Source organism: Leptinotarsa decemlineata, unplaced genomic scaffold, assembly GCF_025532065.1.
Source record: "Leptinotarsa decemlineata unplaced genomic scaffold, Ldec_3_MD MMD2_tig00001393_RagTag_RagTag, whole genome shotgun sequence".
NCBI classification, from domain to species: Eukaryota; Metazoa; Arthropoda; class Insecta; order Coleoptera; family Chrysomelidae; genus Leptinotarsa; species Leptinotarsa decemlineata.
In genome coordinates, this window is record NW_027412562.1 from 4,033,510 (window position 1) to 4,049,825 (window position 16,316).

Here is a 16,316-nt window from a genome sequence, read left to right on the forward strand (position 1 = left end):
TATTGGAGTACCACAAGGCTCTATTTTGGGACCTCTACTTTATATAATTTATGTCAATGACTTTGAAGGAAATTTTGTAATGTATGCGGATGACACAACACTACTGGTTAGTGGTAAGAATGTTACATCCACAGTAGACTTGGCTCACAGGGAAATTTTAAAAGCCCAGGACTGGTTTTCTAGCAATAAATTAATCTGTAATGATAAAAAATCATCCTTCCTAAGATTTAGTTATGCCCCAAATGGTCATGATCACAGTTTACTGTTAAAATCACAGCACGGTTTAATGAAACAGGTGAATTCAGTAAAATTTCTAGGACTTACTCTCACTGAAGATTGTAAATGGAATCAACATATTAATGAAATATGTAAAAAAATAACGCCTATGTGTTACTGTATCTATCAACTCAGTAAAATTATAGATAAGTCGGTGGTACTCATGTACTATCATGCCCAATTACACTCAACAATCTCATATAGTATAGTAGCTTGGGGCCTATCACGTGAGGCACAAAGGGTATTTATTTTACAGAAGAGAGCTGTCAGAAACATTCAGAGTGTAAATAGACGTACTAGCTGCAGAGATCTATTCAAAGTTTTAAGAATATTAACTCTCCCATGCATTTATATGTACCAACTGTTAATTTTTGTAAAATCGGATCAGCGACCTTTTACCTTCTTAAACAAAAATAATTACGGCACAAGAAATTCAACATTGTTAGAAATACCAAATCATAGACTGGCTAGATCAGAATCAAGTCCAATTTTCATGGGTGTCAGGCTATTTAAGAAATTGCCAAATCATGTTAGAAAAATGTCACTAAGAAAATTTAAACTGTTCCTAAAAAACTTTCTGATTGATAAAGCCTACTACTCCATTGAAGAGTTTATAAATGACTTATCAATATAACTGAAGAATTGAGATTGTCATCTAGGGTTGTTAATATATTATAATTTTACCTAGTTATAAGTTTTAATATATAATTTTACATAACTGTTCATATCCTATATGTACATAATTTTTTCTTTTTTATAAGTTTATCTATATCATATTACACTGACTTGTTCTATATCATTGAGTTATGATCCAGAAGAACCAATAAAATATTATTATTATTATTATATATACATATATATGATTCTTTTCTTCCTGAAGTTCCATACTCTCTGTAAATTGATAGAGAAGTAGAAAGCTGAAAAGATTTTTTTTCGAAAAAAGGAGTATATCTAATAAAAATATTCTCCTTTTTACTCAAGGTTTGAAGATCAAAAACTTAAACTTCAAGCTTGATTCTTCGATATGAACAATATTCAAGAATAAAAAAAAATAACTGTGAGAGTTTAATCATCGATTGGAATTAGGCTTCTCCAACAATAAATATTTATAAAACAAACTCATTTGAACTTAAAATATGAAGACAATTCAGTTATTTACAAGAATGGAGGTTTGGTTCCTGACAAGATTATATTATAAAATTTATTATTTTTTATTGCTAAGGTAAGTTTTTCAAATTACTTTCTGTACCACATCTGAAGAGTATTCATTCTTTTAACTTTCTTCTGGAGTTGCAAGATTCCATAAAGGAGCGCTTCTGCTGTCGGTGGACATCCTGGCACATATATATCAACAGGAACAATTCTGTCACAACCCCTAAAATAAAATAGCAGCTATTCAAATCATATGTTTCATAGATGCACAGGTTATTATTCAAAAACTATATACAGTAGGAGAAACGGGCCAAAAATTTCACCTAATGAAGTACTTTACTTGAGTAAAGTACCCTCAATATATAGTTTCCAGTAAAACAGCATTTCATGAATTTTTTTTACAAAAATTTTGGTTTCATTTTTTTGGATAGCATTTTTCTGCTTCAAAAGCAATTGCTGTTTGTTAGCGTGTTCTGGCTAACCAAGGGCAGGAATTGTATTAATAAATAATTAGTATAACTGAGAACTTAATACACGTGTAGAATATAGAGATGGCAAACATTTTAGTTCACCAGTTTTCAACATTGTAAAGTAATAAAGTCTTAAAAAGACACTGACAATGATACATACACAAAGGTACACCTACCAAAGTGAAAAGTAAATTTAAAACCAAAATTTATTTCATTTATGAAAATCAACATTTTACAAGATGTGATGATTGAAGAAATTTTCTTAAAAAGCATTTTGTTAAAAACTTTAAAATGAAGATACTTTACTCTAATGAAAGATGTGAATATTTTGCCTTTCATACACACTGTATAAAATTTTCAAGGAAAGTACAGAATGATCATTTATCATAAAAAGTGGACTTTTTACCTCACAACCGAATAAGAATAATGATAATATCCTCCTCCATTTGCACAACTACCCATTGAAATAACCCATCTCGGTTCCGGCATCTGATCATAAACCTTCCTCAGAGCCGGGGCCATTTTATTGGTTAAAGTTCCTGCTACTATCATGACATCTGCCTGACGAGGAGATGCTCGAAATACGACACCATACCTTGAAAATAACACAAAAGTGATGATATCTGGTTTGATTTCAAAAGTTTTGAAGACAGAGAGAATATGCTTCATTGTAGACATGTTGAGATTATAGGTTCGTTCCAACCAGCGTCAGAAACAGTTTCTGACAGTCAGGATTCTGCGCAGTAATGTGATTGCGTTCCAACGTGAGTTTCCAACCATTTGTAAACTATCAGTTTTCTGTTCCATCCAAGATTCAAACCTGTTCGAAATCTATCAGAATGGTTTGAGGATTATCTTCTAACCATCAATCTGACGCATGCGTATTCCGTATTACTGTTTTTGTTTTTATGTTCATGCAACTTGCAAACAACATAACCTGCAAAAATTGTTATAAAGTAAATTATATTTTTGTTATTTGACTTTGAACATTCAATAAAATATGAGTGAAGAAGGATATAGCGAGGTGAGTGACATATCGTCAATGACAAGTAGCGATGACGATGATGTAGAACTGATGTTAGATCTACACGAGCAGAGAATTAAAAACAAAAATTATTTAGGTAAGCTGGTATTTTTTGCACTTGAGTAATATGGATCATATTGTGTTGATATTTTTCAGAAGAAATAGTGCCACAGTATTCCGAGGAAGTGTTTTTTGAACATTTTAGACTGACAAGGCAAACTGCTGGCCACTTGGGCGAAAGGTTTGAAATGAGCCCGAACTTTAATAGTCAAGTGGGACAATATAGGAACATACTAGCTTTGCAACAAGTATGATGAAACTATTGGTGTTTGGTATTTTCTTCATGAAAACTTTAATTTCAGGTTCTCATTTATTTATGGTACATGGGGCACCAGACTTCCAGTTTTCGAGACGTTGCTGATAGATTTGGTGTGACAATAAGTTCTATACATAGAATTATTCATAGAATCACTATGTTTTTGAGTAATCTCTCTCCAGAAATAATAAAATGGCCAAACGAAAATGAAAAACAAATTATTAAAGAGCACTTCTTCGCAAATGGATTTCCAAATGTAATTGGAGCCATTGATGGCACTCACATTAAAGTGGATAAACCAGAAAATGATCCAGACTCCTACATCAATAGGAAAGGATATTATTCTATACAGGTAGGTTCATATTATTTTTTATATCATAAACTTCATAATAAAATACTACCACCTGAAGAATAATAATTGTTTCACTTCAGATGCAAGCTGTTTGTGATCATAGAAGGAAAATAATAGATGTTTTCATTGGATACCCTGGTTCGGTGCATGATAGCAGAGTATTCAGAAACTCTCCATTGAAAAACAGACTGGAAGAGAAATGTGGCAGATATTATCTTTTGGGAGATAGTGGTTATCCTCTGCTTCCTAATTTATTAACCCCTTATAAAGATAGGGGCAACTTAACTAGACGACAGCAAAATTATAATTTAAAGTTATCAAAAAATCGATATGTCATAGAACATTGTTTTGGTTTATTAAAACAGAAGTTTCGACAGATGTACCATGTAAAAATAAGGAAAATTAGGATAATTTGTCATTTTATCAGAGCAGCATGTGTACTCCATAACATTGCATTAGATGACAACTTCATTGTGGACAATGATGCAGTGGAAGTAAATAATGAGCAGGTTGCACCAGGTGATGAACAACCAGATGATGATGATGATGTAGAAGACATGGGAGCCCGTGCTATTAGGGATCAGGTAGCAAACACTTTACGACTGTAAAGGTCGTCAAACTGATATCAATCTGTCTTGAAATATGCAAATAGGTAGAACAATTATGGTTGTGAATTTATGAATAATACAAGGAATTTCTAAGGGTTTCTGCTTATTTTTATTTATTCACCCCAACACATTCTCACATAACTCAATTGTACATATATCCAATGCATATTCATATTTATTTGAACTAATGAACTCAATACCTTCCACGAAAATAAACTTACTAAAATTATATCACAATTCTTTGTTAAAAAATCAACAATTTGTCTCTTTTTAGGAGCTCATTCATTTCCTTAAAGTCCAAGATCCCCATCTGTTGAATGGATGAAAAGTATACTCCACAAACATAAACTAAATAATAAATACTAAAATTAAATCATAATTCTTTGGTAAAAAAAATCAACAATTTGTCTCTTTTTAGGAGCTCATTCATTTCCTTAAAGTCTAAGATCCCCATCTGTTGAATGGATGAAAAGTATACTCCACAAACATAAACTAAATAATAAATACTAAAATTAAATCATAATTCTTTGGTAAAAAAAATCAACAATTTGTCTCTTTTTAGGAGATCATTCATTTCCTTAAAGTCTAAGATCCCCATCTGTTGAATGGATGAAAAGTATACTCCACAAACTTAAACAAAATAATAAATACTAAAATTAAATCATAATTCTTTGGTAAAAAATTCCACAAAGTGGATTTATAAAGTTAGTTAGAGTCTCTTTTCAGGAGCTCATTTCTTTCTCTGAACAGATTATTTCTTTCCTTCATTAATACTACTTTCTGCTTTTCAACTTCTAACTTCTGTTTTTCAACTTCTATTCTCTCTTTATAATATTCTTTTCTATCTCTTCTTAATTGCTCTAAGGTGAGATTTTTAGTTGTTGCGGGATTTCTTCGTTTCAATGATAAACCTTTTCCTAGGGTCTGAGATGTAGCTGTAGCTGAATTTGAGGTAGATTGAATAGGTTCTTCATTGGCTGGCTCTACTTCTTCTACATGTTCAATGGTATCTGTTGACAACAGAACATCGGGCTTAACATTTTTTTTGCCTCTAAATATATTGTCCATTTCCTCTTGATACTCAAAATATTTTTTGCCCCTCCCTGTTTTTGTCTGGTTATCAACAAATTTTTTGTATGACCGTTCAACAACTCTCCACCTATTCTCCACATGACTTGAACTGTAGTTAGATTTAAGGATCTCATTCATTTCTGCAGCTAAAACTTCCCATAGCCTTTTTAAATTCTTGATTTGGAAACTCCCAACCTTTGGACGATATTTTTTATAAAGATCTAGCATCACTTTTGTCTGGTCACTAGTCCAATTAGCAACAAATTCATGTTCACGTTTTTCTTGTAGTCTGGGCTGGTATGGGTGTAATGTTGATTGTTCTGTGTTAACCACTGCTGGAGCAGGAAAAATTAAGAATTTTTTAAGTGAACCTAAAATATGAACATCTTTAATTACACAAATTAATTATTGCGGTGACCGACTTACCTCCCAGTTCCATGTTGATTATTAAATAGAACAGATATATAAAATACTGCAACCTTCTTTTACTCTTCAGAAATACACTTGTTTAGATTTATTTTTAAAGGTTATGTTGAAATTCCATTCCAAACTTCAGTTGAACTATCAGATGTTCCAATCAGAAATTTCAAATTGATCAGAAACCAATATTTAACAGACATGCGCGTTGACAACGATTTACAAACAGTTGGAAATCTGTTTGTGACTCAAGGTTGGAACGAACCTTATGATTACAGAGCATATCAAAAATAATAATAACTGAAGGTGTAAAAAACCAATTCAAATTTTAAAAGCCCCAATAAGGTATAAAACACAAATACAAAAATGTAATGAATCAAATTTTAGAAAATAATATATATCTATAACGAGACCTATAATACAATTACAAAGGTTTGAAACATGAGCGAAATAAGAATAATAAAATATTCAATACAGCATAAGAAAGTTACTGAGCCATTGAAACATTGTTAAGATGGCAGTTAGTCTTATTAATTAATAGATTTTTCATTGCCCCTGAGAGGTAGGAATATGTTTTGAAAAAAATGTTTAAAATATGTTTTTTCCGTTAACTGGCTATCGCACCCCTACGAATCACAACCCTTGTAAGTAAAAACTTGTGCGAGCTTAACGAGGTCTTATTTTTTAACGTGTGATTCCTAACACGGGTTGGACGATAGCAAGTTAAAATCGAGCGTTCAGCCTGGGGCTTGAACTATCGATTCGCACATCGGCCGATTGACTGAGTGAACAAAGCACCCATGTCGAACCGCCCGGCTACCAACCGAGCGGTTGATTCATCACTTAAATGATTGGTTTTTACAATGGATGTAAAGGTAAAACTGAAAAGAATCATCAAATAAAGCACAAGTAGGTCTAGAAAGTTCGATAAAATCATTTTGCTTAGGAAAATAGTGTATTTAGTGAGACTTAAATCTAATGGGGTTTTTTATTCCCGTGACAGTTTGTAGAACATATTTATTGCCATTCCAAGTTTTATAAATAATGATTTGCAACAATCAAAATAATCAGCTTAAGACTTTTGTGTACTTGTTTTCTGATGGGCGTCAGTCCATTCAACCTACTGTGTAGGTATATTCGAGACTGGCTCGAACGTTTAAAGTTCATTTCTTTAGATTTGTTTACTGCCAGTCTTCAAGCATAGCCCACTGACTAATAAGAAAGAATCCACTTGGTTGTAAGTCCTCTGCTGCTTCTGCAGCAGAGGACTTATTTTGTGATCATCACATTCAAAAGCCTAGAACGAACTGCTTCAACATAACTGTCTGAGATCCTAATTATTTTTTTTAATTGTAGAAAATTCTCATTATAGTTCTTGAACATCAGTTTCATGCTAAATAAATGTTTCAACAACTTTGAAGCCCTTGAAATTCCCATGGGTCTTCTTGTGGTATATTTATTATGTAAACAGGTGCATCAATTAGTTTTTTCTTTTAGTGTTTTTGTTTTAGTGTAAATTATTGTTTTTATATTGATTCTGTTTAGTCAGTTATTCTAAAAATATTTCTGTTCTTGATGAAATAGCTATGCAAATTATCAGTATTGATGAATTTTCTCAAGAAATGCAAGCAGCACAGCAAAAACAATTCTCACCTATCCATATCATATCGTGGAGCAGCAATGTGCATCATTTCAACAGCACAGCATGCCAAACCGAATGTAAGGGGCCACATAGACCCCTTTCTTCCCCAATTCAGCAAGTCATCTACACGAGCAAGAGCATATTCGGCCAAATTAGTTTTGGGTACCTGATGCGGGGAGTAAGGCCTTTCAGCTGGGGCAGATTGTGTGGACTGATTTCTATTTAGGATTTGAACTGTGCCAAAACTGCCAGACAAGTTCCGAAGTATATTGGAAGAAGCGACTGCCTCTTTGCAAGGATTTAGAGCGGTGCGAAGCATCTGAAAGATTTTCAGTCTATTAATAACTAGTTTTAATATTTTTCAAAGTTCATTTTAAAGATATATATTGATATCTTCAAAAGAAATTGCAGTGATTTACCTTTAACTGAATCTATTTTTCTGTTTCTTTATAACGGAACCAGTCACTCTTGGGAATTGGGGATTTTTTAGAATATTTTATATTTACGTAATTTTTTAGAGGAAGTTTACATCGCTCGACATATGTCAAATCAAAGTTGTCTGGTTGTCAATGTCATATGAAATATGTGAGAAACAGTGTTGTAAATGCCATGATGTCACAAATAAAGATATTCTTTGAATGACATTATTTTTTGTAGATGAATGGACCTTTACACTGATATTGGAATAACCAAATAGGTGAAAACTATATGCACAATAGTTCTTCATCCAGTATATTATGTTTTATTCTAAAGGAAATCGCCAGTTTAATACAACATAATAACAGAATAAAGAAATAAAAATTCACCGAAGCCAACACAAAAAAAACAACTTCTATAAAAACTAGACGAAGAAATTCCTTATGATCCCAGACTCTGAGCAAGCTCATCCACCTAGGGGTGCGTTAATTATTTAGGTCGGATCATATCGCTGCGCCTGTAGAACAATAAATAAGGAACTCGCGTTGCCTGGAACTTCAGCACGTATTCTTCCTGCACGGTCTTGATCGAGGAATCATCGTACCTCGTTTCATATTTCTCACAAGTTTCTGTCAGAATGTTTTCAAAATCGAGTAAAAACGATGGTCATGACGTCACTAACATTTGATATGAACTTAGAAACACCATTTATATTCAATAATTTAAATGTATTCTTCTTGTATTGTTGTTATTCTGTCCACAAACATTTTTGTGTCACTTCATCCTGATGAATGTACCTATCTCTAGAACAGAGAATCTACTCATACGAAATAAAGAGCAAACTCAAAAGTTCACCCCGATAATAGTTACTGCGTAATATTCTTAATACTTAGCTTCTTGAAAACGGCTGACGTTTCTGTCTTCATTTTTGAAACTTAACTGGATATAAAAAAGCATATCTATTATAGGTACGTGCTTTATGCGATGAAAATTATGAAAAAGTACCTTAGTTCTGACAAGTGCAGCGATTCTTTGACCAACGAACAATTCTTTGTCAAAAATAATTGAGGTTAGGTATAAGTTTGAAAAGCTTCAAATTTGAATTTTTTCCAAATATGGATTTTCCTCGATATGAATTTTGTAAAGAAAATAACTCGTTACTAATGGAGTTTATGAAAAAAGCCGAGGAGAACAAATCGAATGTATTTTGTGACCATCAAAAATATAATTTATTATCAAAATTTCTTCCAAAGGTACATTTTAATGATTTACTGAATGCAGTGTTATAAAGCAAGATTCCATAGTCGCCAGAGTTACTCCATTTCAACAAACCTAATACTTTTGACAATAAATAGGTGTAATCGTAGTTGAGAATGTATGCATACTAGCTTATAAGTGGACTTCTTCAACATGGTAATATCAGCTCATTGATATTAACATATCATCATACGAGTAGCAAGAGACAAGGTGTAGATTTATGTAGAAAATTTTTCAAAAAGTACAGTAATAAATTCAGTAAAAAACTCTTCATTTAAGACCCAGAATAAAAACATTCAAAAAGCTTGTAAAGAGTATATTCAAAACTGGAATTGTTGAAGACCTAAGTTATTTCTGGTGATACATCAGTTCAGTTGAAAAACAATTGCAATTCAGATATAGGGGGATCTATACTAACACACAATCAGAATATCATATAAATCAATTTAATTTTGCCAAAAATGTTATGGAAATTTATATATTAGCGATTTCAAAGATAAAGAAATGACTTCCATCAAATCTTTGAAACAAAAATCTGTCGGGCCCAACAAATTACATAATTGAAGGTAGAGAGCCCTATGAACAAAAACATTTACAATTTCATAAGTCCTTCATTGAGTGAAAAATAACATGAGAGAGCAAAAGATATCGCCTCACAAATTCAACCAGTTATATGCAAATTGATTTTTGTAAAGGTTTTTATAAGGTAGACCATGATGTGTTGATTGGAAAATTATTGAACTTAGGATTTTTGAAAAAAAAATTGAAACTATGTACATCATTTCTTAAGGGACATCAGCAGTGTTTGGTATGAGACGTAACATTTCAGAAAATTTCCTTGCAAGATTATGTATAATAAATACATTAATTTTTAATTTCTTTGTCTATAATTTATTTACAGATGATTTAAAGGTATTCAAAAGGATTGAAGATATTTCTGACGTACATCTTTTACAAAGGGATTTGGAGAATGTTTGGCTTTGTTCTGAAGGAAACACACTTCCTCTCAATATCAAAAATGAAAGCTCCTTAGTAACAAAGTGCTCATATCACCATAATATTACCAATTTTCACAAGCATTTTGACAAATGATCCTTGTTTCTGAGTTCCCATTCCAGAAATGCCTTCAATTGAAACAGAATGAAAAATAACAGCTGAAAAAAAAAATCAATAGTGGTCAATTATAGCAAAGAATGCAGGTACTGCAAAATCAAGAATAAATATTCATGCAAGCAATGACCTGATAAAAATTCAAAAGGGGACCTTTTGTTCTCAAATGACTAATTTGGAATGGCTTATTCACTGAATATCTAAAATGTACAGTTATTCCCTTTTTCAAGGGTGGTTACAAAGATGACCCAATAAACTTTGACCTCTCATTTGCTCCTACCTTATCCAAAATTATAAAAAGAAACACCGAAAACAGTTTATGAGACATCATTCAAAAGATTTCAATATGGAAGAAACTACTGCAGGTGTCCGTCAAGGATCCATTCTTAGACCCATATTGTTTTTATTGTAAACTGGAGGATTTTCATTAATAAATCAGTAAATATCAGAGCTGAACATAAGAGCCCCAATATATTATTTGTAGATGACATCACGTTGGTGTGATAGGAAAAAGTCTTTTAAAAGTCAGTATGAATGATGAAATTTTCGAGGTAAAATTGACATCTAAATACCTAGGACTTCATTTTGACGGTGAACTTAAATTTGAAGAGCATGTAATCAATTTCAATGAGAAACTTGCAACAGGTTTTCTTGCTACCAAGTCAGTTTCAAGAAAGCTGGGTACAAAATTTATGAAAAGTGTTTATTTTGACTTTGTTTATGCATTTTCATATATGCCGTTGCTCTTTGCTGCTGCTAATTATGATGGTTCTACAGAAATGAATCCTCACTTTGATATCTATCTTTATTTTCAAAATAATAAATAAATTAAAAATATACCTATTCTTGACGACTAATCAATCACACTATAATACACATCTAGTTAACTTAATCAGACTTCTATGACAATGATGGCACTTGTGAAAGATTTAATAAAGTGGAATGAAAATGTACAAAAATAAATTTCCGTCAGCCTGAAGAGTCATTCCTTGGTTAATTTTAGAAAAAAAAATTGAATGATATTCTGATTGAATTGAAGGTTGTAAAGATTTATATTAGTTTTACAATGACAATTAATTTTATGGATTGTAGAATTTACTTATATTATCTCTCTATAATGTGGTATATATTTTTGAAGAAAGTTTTAATCTGTATACATGCTGTTTGTTTTGTTACAATGTTCATGACATAATCTACTTCATATAGGTGAGGTTTTAGTGCTTCGAGAGTTTTGTGTGTTTTAAAGTCATTTGTTTTTGTAGCTCCATATCTCAATTATTTAATCTACTTGTCGTGCTATATACTGATCGATAGATAATTTTTTATTCTGTACATTGAAGCTGTCCATTTTGTTACAAATTTTAATTTTCTGACTGTTTTCAACTTATTACTATATGATGTCGTTGAGCGATTTTCGGCAAATTTTTCTCTACGAATTCAAATTGAACCAAGGCGCTTTGCCAAAATAGCCCGAAAAATTATTCAGACATTTGGTAATGAATAGTATTAGTCCGTTCGACTTTGGTTTGCGAAATTTCGTTCCGGAGATATTAGACTCGAAAATGAGCCACAAAGAATTTGAGGACCCTAGTGGAGAATGACCCATCACAAACGGTGCGAGGGATTGCGGAAAAACTGGGTGTCGGCTAGAATAGTGGGTGTCCCACGAGTTAATGATCGACAGAAATTGTTACGTTTCAAGATCTGTTTTTCTTTGCTTTTGCGCAACAAAAACGATCCTTGTTTTCAATTGAGATGTTCTTCATAAATGAATTTATTGGGTTTTGAGTACGGAAAAGAATGGTTTTCCGGAACATTACCCATCTGAAGGAAGCTGAGAATAGAAATTCATCTTTTTCCATTGATTACCCAATTTCTAGGCAAAACTAATGAATGTGATAAATTACTGACTAATTGGACTCTTTAGTGGTTCATACTATGCAGTAACTTTTCAAGGCGAACTTCTCACTTTGCCCTTTCACTATATTATCTACTTATTTTGTGATATATTTTGAGGAAGGCGATAAACAGAAAAAAACATGTTACTCTTTTTTATACAAAAAGTATTAGCAGTACTTGAATGATTCAAATCTGGCTGCTCTCTAGCTAGACTAATACACCAAATATTTTATACAGGGAAATGAATTTTGAAGGTGGTAATCTTTTTTTCTGCTTTATTCTATCTTAAGCGACCCAAATTTCAAACTATCAAAATTCCATTTTCAGATAAACCTCAAACAGCCTGAAGTAAGGGATGTAACAGTTATTGACATTACCGAAAGTGATGAAGAAAACTGTGACGCACCCTTCATTCAGTCACAGACGCAAGTGGATGATGAACTGGAAGAAATGCCTGAACAGAGTTTGCAAAATATGAATGAAACCACATCAGACGACATACTATACGCTATAAAGGAAAATCTAGAGACTGAAAACATTCTATCAACATCTGTGATATCTCATTTGCACAATTCCCGTGTCAACCTGGAAAGTATTTTTTCCCATTTAACAGGAGTATTGAATGTGGAAGAAGTACTACATTTTGGGTCATCTTTAAAATCTGAAGTAGTAAACAACGATATCATTTCATGTTATGTCCGGCATTTACTTTTAAAAAAGGTTGTATTGTCAGTTTCAAATGAATTCAAGTTGAATCTACGCTCTGTTGAATTTCTAGCTGTCTGAAGAGTTTTCTGAACAACTTCAGTCTACCTTCAACGAATTTTGTAAAAAATACCCCAGTATACTGAAAGTAGAAATCTCAAGTATTTTAATGAACACAAAGGAGAGCTATTCCAAAGTTTTCCTTCAGTTTTTAGATGGACTGGCAGATGAATTCAAATCAAGTATATTAAAGTGAGTTGAAATATTTATCAGTTGATACTACTTCATTGTAACTATTGAAATATTCAATACTTTTTTCAGGAACTTCATATTCAGCTGTGAGGATCTCCAGTTACATCACATAAGCCTTATCGATATTTTATTGAACAGTCAAGTAGAAATAGAATCATTGAATAAATTAGTCGAGACAATGTCCTTTGCTGCAGATAAATACACCACCGAAAAGACTTTTGGAAAATTATTAATGAATGCATTGAAATTACTAGGAAAAAATGTTGCCCTTTTGGAAAAGCCATTGAATCACATTATTGCATCACATAGGTCTGTTTGGAAATCAAAAATACAGAAAATTTTTGATGAAAACTTTGAAGATAATAGCATGGTGATGACTCAGTCATTCAGGTTTTAATATTTATTCCAAAGTAATGAAAACTCTATTTGTACTTTTGCATAGTAATAAATTGAACAAAACATTGCAATTTTGAATTTCATTATTTCATTGATTGCAAAATCATTGTAGGCGTTTAAATTCTGAAATGGATTTGAAAGTGTTCTAACTTTGTCATCAAATGATTCGAAAGAAATAGTAACTAGAAGAAATCAATGTTGCAAAGATGATATTTCAATGGTAAAATCTCCACAACAGACTCATCACTAATTATTGCAGAATACTGGAATTCAATTGACGCGTCAGTTTCAAACCCAGATAACTCACAAAATTGTTGATTTTGGGTCCATGTCATTTTCAATTAGGAAAAATTCAGAGCTACATCTATACTAAGTTATAATCATGGTGTGCACATATATTGTTTAAAAACAAGGCTAAATACATTTATTTTGCACTATTTCAAAACCAAATAAGTCCAATGATGAGTTTCAAAATCAAAAAGATTCTCCATACCACAATAAACCATATAGTGTGATTTCAACATATTATGAAAATGGTGACTGATATACACAAGGAAATAATAGGAGGGGATTTGACAAAAGGCTTATTTAGAAAGACAAAATCAGTAAAGGACTTAATTTAAAAGTTTAAAATACTGAGTCTCTACTGTAGGAACATCACGAAGGTAGTACATGAGTCTTTGAAATCTACTAGATACTCGTTAGGACAATAAGAGGATTGTTCCGAATTCTTGGGGTCCTTGTTGAATACTCTTCGTGAGCAAGAGCAGAATCAATACTCTTGACCACCCTGGATTGAATGATTCCGTATAGTCTATCTCGTCTTTTGTTTTTAAATATTTTTCTGGAAAAATCCTCACTTATTTACTTTGTAATAAATGTTCACGAGGTAGTAAAAACGTATGTGAATTTCTGGAACTTCAACTATCGTTTCCTAATATCACTAATAACCAGTCCGTGCAAAGCTTATTGTTAAATCATCTGAAAATAGAACTTTTAACCGGTGATGATCGACTGTATTGCCAAACTGACTGTTATAAGAAAACAAGTATAGCTGAGGCACCAGTCAATCTAATAATAACTCTGACGATCTTCAAACATGACTCAACCTCTGACGGATGCACCGAAATAGATGAACGCTTCAATATAGCAGACCACTATTATTCATGCAGTCATTGTTCACTGTGGTTCTGGCTTTGAATCTGATCATAACGCCTTGGTCAAAGACGAAACGGACTGGTTTAAGTTTGACGATAGTGTCCCTAAGTGTTCTGGCAATGCAGTGAATTTAGTGGAGCCTCTGGAGACACCCTACATTTTCGTTTATGAGAGAGGATATTGGCAGATCAAGACCTTCAGATGATGTGGTGCTGCAGGTTTTTCCGGGTTTTCCTGCAGCTGAAAAACCAAATGCGCCACTGGAATCAATGAAGTCGCCCCGGAGCGCCAATTAATTTTTGTTGTTGTTTCATAATTTGTATAAGAAAATAAATATTTCAAAATAAATTTCGGAATATTATTCTCTTGCAACTACCTACACACTAGGCTCTGGTTTGACGTCCCCGGCTAATACCACGCTGGATATTGAATTATATCCGACAGTAGCTCTCCTCGATAGTTCTCACTTTTGATTTGTTAGGTAGTATAAACCTCAGATCTAACATCAAGAGAATGTGCCAAAGTGGAAGTGAAGAGAAATGAGTTTTGAACAGACACTGACAGATCTGGATTTTTAACAACGGATCAGTGTTCAACCTGCCTATCACTTGTCGAGATTAAAAATTTGTACAGCATCAAAAATAAAATTAATGGTCGACAAGAAGGAAAAAGTAGAAAATTTATAATTTTATCTTTTGACAAAAAAATCAGGTAATTCCCAAAAGGCATACTATTCGGGGAAACTATACATAAATATAACTTGACGAGGTTGTTAGCACTTCAAGAAGTAAACCAAATGAAATGTTTTTAACGAAATTGGTTTCAGTAATCAATTTATCATTAATATAATTGAACAATAAGATTCACATAACTTTCTTGTTCATACCCACTAGTCAACATTTGCAATCTGTAAAAATCAGTAGTTAAGTTAATTACGATTTTTTTGTTTTGTAATCATCAGCTAATGATACCATTCTTAAATTTCAGAGGGCTTTCGATGTTTATTAATACAAATTGTTGATTAAAAAAATTAGCAAATTTATGATCATATTTCTTAAAGGAAGTCGCTGAAGATTTTGCGAACTGATTATAATGGCCAATTTTTACTTCATGTGTTGGTGTTGTCTCGGAAATTTGGTTGTTGCAATGTTTTTTATTTTCTTTTATAAATATGTATCTAATATGTCTGGTGGTTTTTAAACAAGTAATATTATCAACACGAAAAAACTACTTTTCGAGCCCTGAAGAATTTAAATAAATTCGAAACGTCGGCAAGAAAACAATTGTTTAAAAAAAAATTGATTCTGTTACTCAACCAACCTTTTTTTAGAAAAATTATTGGATCACTAAACTAGGTAACTGAATATATAAAAAAATGTCTATGTTTAAATTGAAAGGAGTTTTTCCCCACTCCTAAACCCCACAAAAAAGCCAAAATATTTTTATAGGGTCATCCTTCAACTTGAGCCGCCTTGATGGGTTTCCTGTATTCATTGACAACGAATTCATTCCTCCTGAAGTTGAATGTTTTGGTGTTATTAAGACCAACAGCCCCAATTCTGCAAACAATTAGGTAGCATCGCAAAGAGAACCTACACGAGCCTAAAAAAATAATTCCCCTTCAAACGAGATCTGGAAACTAGCAATAAAAAAATTCTTTGCACGTCTCTCGTCCTCTCGCATACTAACTATGCTGATATAGTTTATGGACCTTGTTCATCACATAAAGATTGCAAAAAATGCTAAATCAATGCATTTGTTTCATGAAGGCGGTTCCCCCTCAAGCACATATCA

At 32.4% G+C, this 16,316-nt stretch overlaps 4 protein-coding genes across 4 annotated transcripts; 2 read left to right on the plus strand and 2 right to left on the minus strand.

Moving 5' to 3' along the window:
• Positions 1 to 1,328: 1,328 nt before the first annotated feature.
• On the minus strand, positions 1,329 to 7,909 carry LOC111516900 (NADH-quinone oxidoreductase subunit B 2). Its single transcript, XM_074175834.1, has 4 exons — positions 7,748 to 7,909; positions 7,340 to 7,647; positions 2,305 to 2,493; positions 1,329 to 1,651 (listed from the first exon to the last, which is right to left on the minus strand). Exons 2-4 carry the CDS (start codon positions 7,645 to 7,647, stop codon positions 1,513 to 1,515), a joined length of 636 nt encoding a protein of 211 aa, XP_074031935.1. The 5' UTR covers positions 7,748 to 7,909; the 3' UTR covers positions 1,329 to 1,512.
• On the plus strand, positions 2,759 to 4,198 carry LOC111507307 (putative nuclease HARBI1). The gene is made up of 4 exons (XM_074175832.1): positions 2,759 to 3,019; positions 3,079 to 3,230; positions 3,285 to 3,590; positions 3,671 to 4,198. The coding sequence occupies exons 1-4, from the start codon at positions 2,899 to 2,901 to the stop codon at positions 4,196 to 4,198; spliced, it is 1,107 nt and encodes a 368-aa protein (XP_074031933.1). The 5' UTR covers positions 2,759 to 2,898.
• On the minus strand, positions 4,817 to 5,911 carry LOC141482492 (uncharacterized). The gene is made up of 2 exons (XM_074175833.1): positions 5,696 to 5,911; positions 4,817 to 5,640 (listed from the first exon to the last, which is right to left on the minus strand). Exons 1-2 carry the CDS (start codon positions 5,706 to 5,708, stop codon positions 4,904 to 4,906), a joined length of 750 nt encoding a protein of 249 aa, XP_074031934.1. The 5' UTR covers positions 5,709 to 5,911; the 3' UTR covers positions 4,817 to 4,903.
• Positions 7,910 to 8,825: 916 nt separating the features above from the next.
• On the plus strand, positions 8,826 to 13,435 carry LOC111511231 (uncharacterized). Its single transcript, XM_023167246.2, has 4 exons — positions 8,826 to 8,998; positions 12,339 to 12,731; positions 12,790 to 12,968; positions 13,038 to 13,435. Exons 1-4 carry the CDS (start codon positions 8,861 to 8,863, stop codon positions 13,363 to 13,365), a joined length of 1,038 nt encoding a protein of 345 aa, XP_023023014.2. The 5' UTR covers positions 8,826 to 8,860; the 3' UTR covers positions 13,366 to 13,435.
• The last annotated feature ends 2,881 nt before the right edge of the window (positions 13,436 to 16,316 follow it).

Excerpts from the sequence above, each read along its gene's own strand:
- LOC111507307 (XM_074175832.1), top strand. The coding sequence starts at position 2,899 with ATGAGTGAAGAAGGATATAGCGAGGTGAGTGACATATCGTCAATGACA. Across the intron at positions 3,231-3,284 it reads ACATACTAGCTTTGCAACAA|GTTCTCATTTATTTATGGTA; the intron begins GTATGATGAAAC and ends CTTTAATTTCAG. Across the intron at positions 3,591-3,670 it reads AAGGATATTATTCTATACAG|ATGCAAGCTGTTTGTGATCA; the intron begins GTAGGTTCATAT and ends GTTTCACTTCAG.
- LOC111516900 (XM_074175834.1), bottom strand. The coding sequence starts at position 7,647 with ATGCTTCGCACCGCTCTAAATCCTTGCAAAGAGGCAGTCGCTTCTTCC. Across the intron at positions 2,494-7,339 it reads CCACGATATGATATGGATAG|GTATGGTGTCGTATTTCGAG; the intron begins GTGAGAATTGTT and ends GTTATTTTCAAG. Across the intron at positions 1,652-2,304 it reads TATTCTTATTCGGTTGTGAG|GGGTTGTGACAGAATTGTTC; the intron begins GTAAAAAGTCCA and ends ATTTTATTTTAG.
- LOC111511231 (XM_023167246.2), top strand. The coding sequence starts at position 8,861 with ATGGATTTTCCTCGATATGAATTTTGTAAAGAAAATAACTCGTTACTA. Across the intron at positions 12,732-12,789 it reads GGCATTTACTTTTAAAAAAG|CTGTCTGAAGAGTTTTCTGA; the intron begins GTTGTATTGTCA and ends TTGAATTTCTAG. Across the intron at positions 12,969-13,037 it reads TTCAAATCAAGTATATTAAA|GAACTTCATATTCAGCTGTG; the intron begins GTGAGTTGAAAT and ends TACTTTTTTCAG.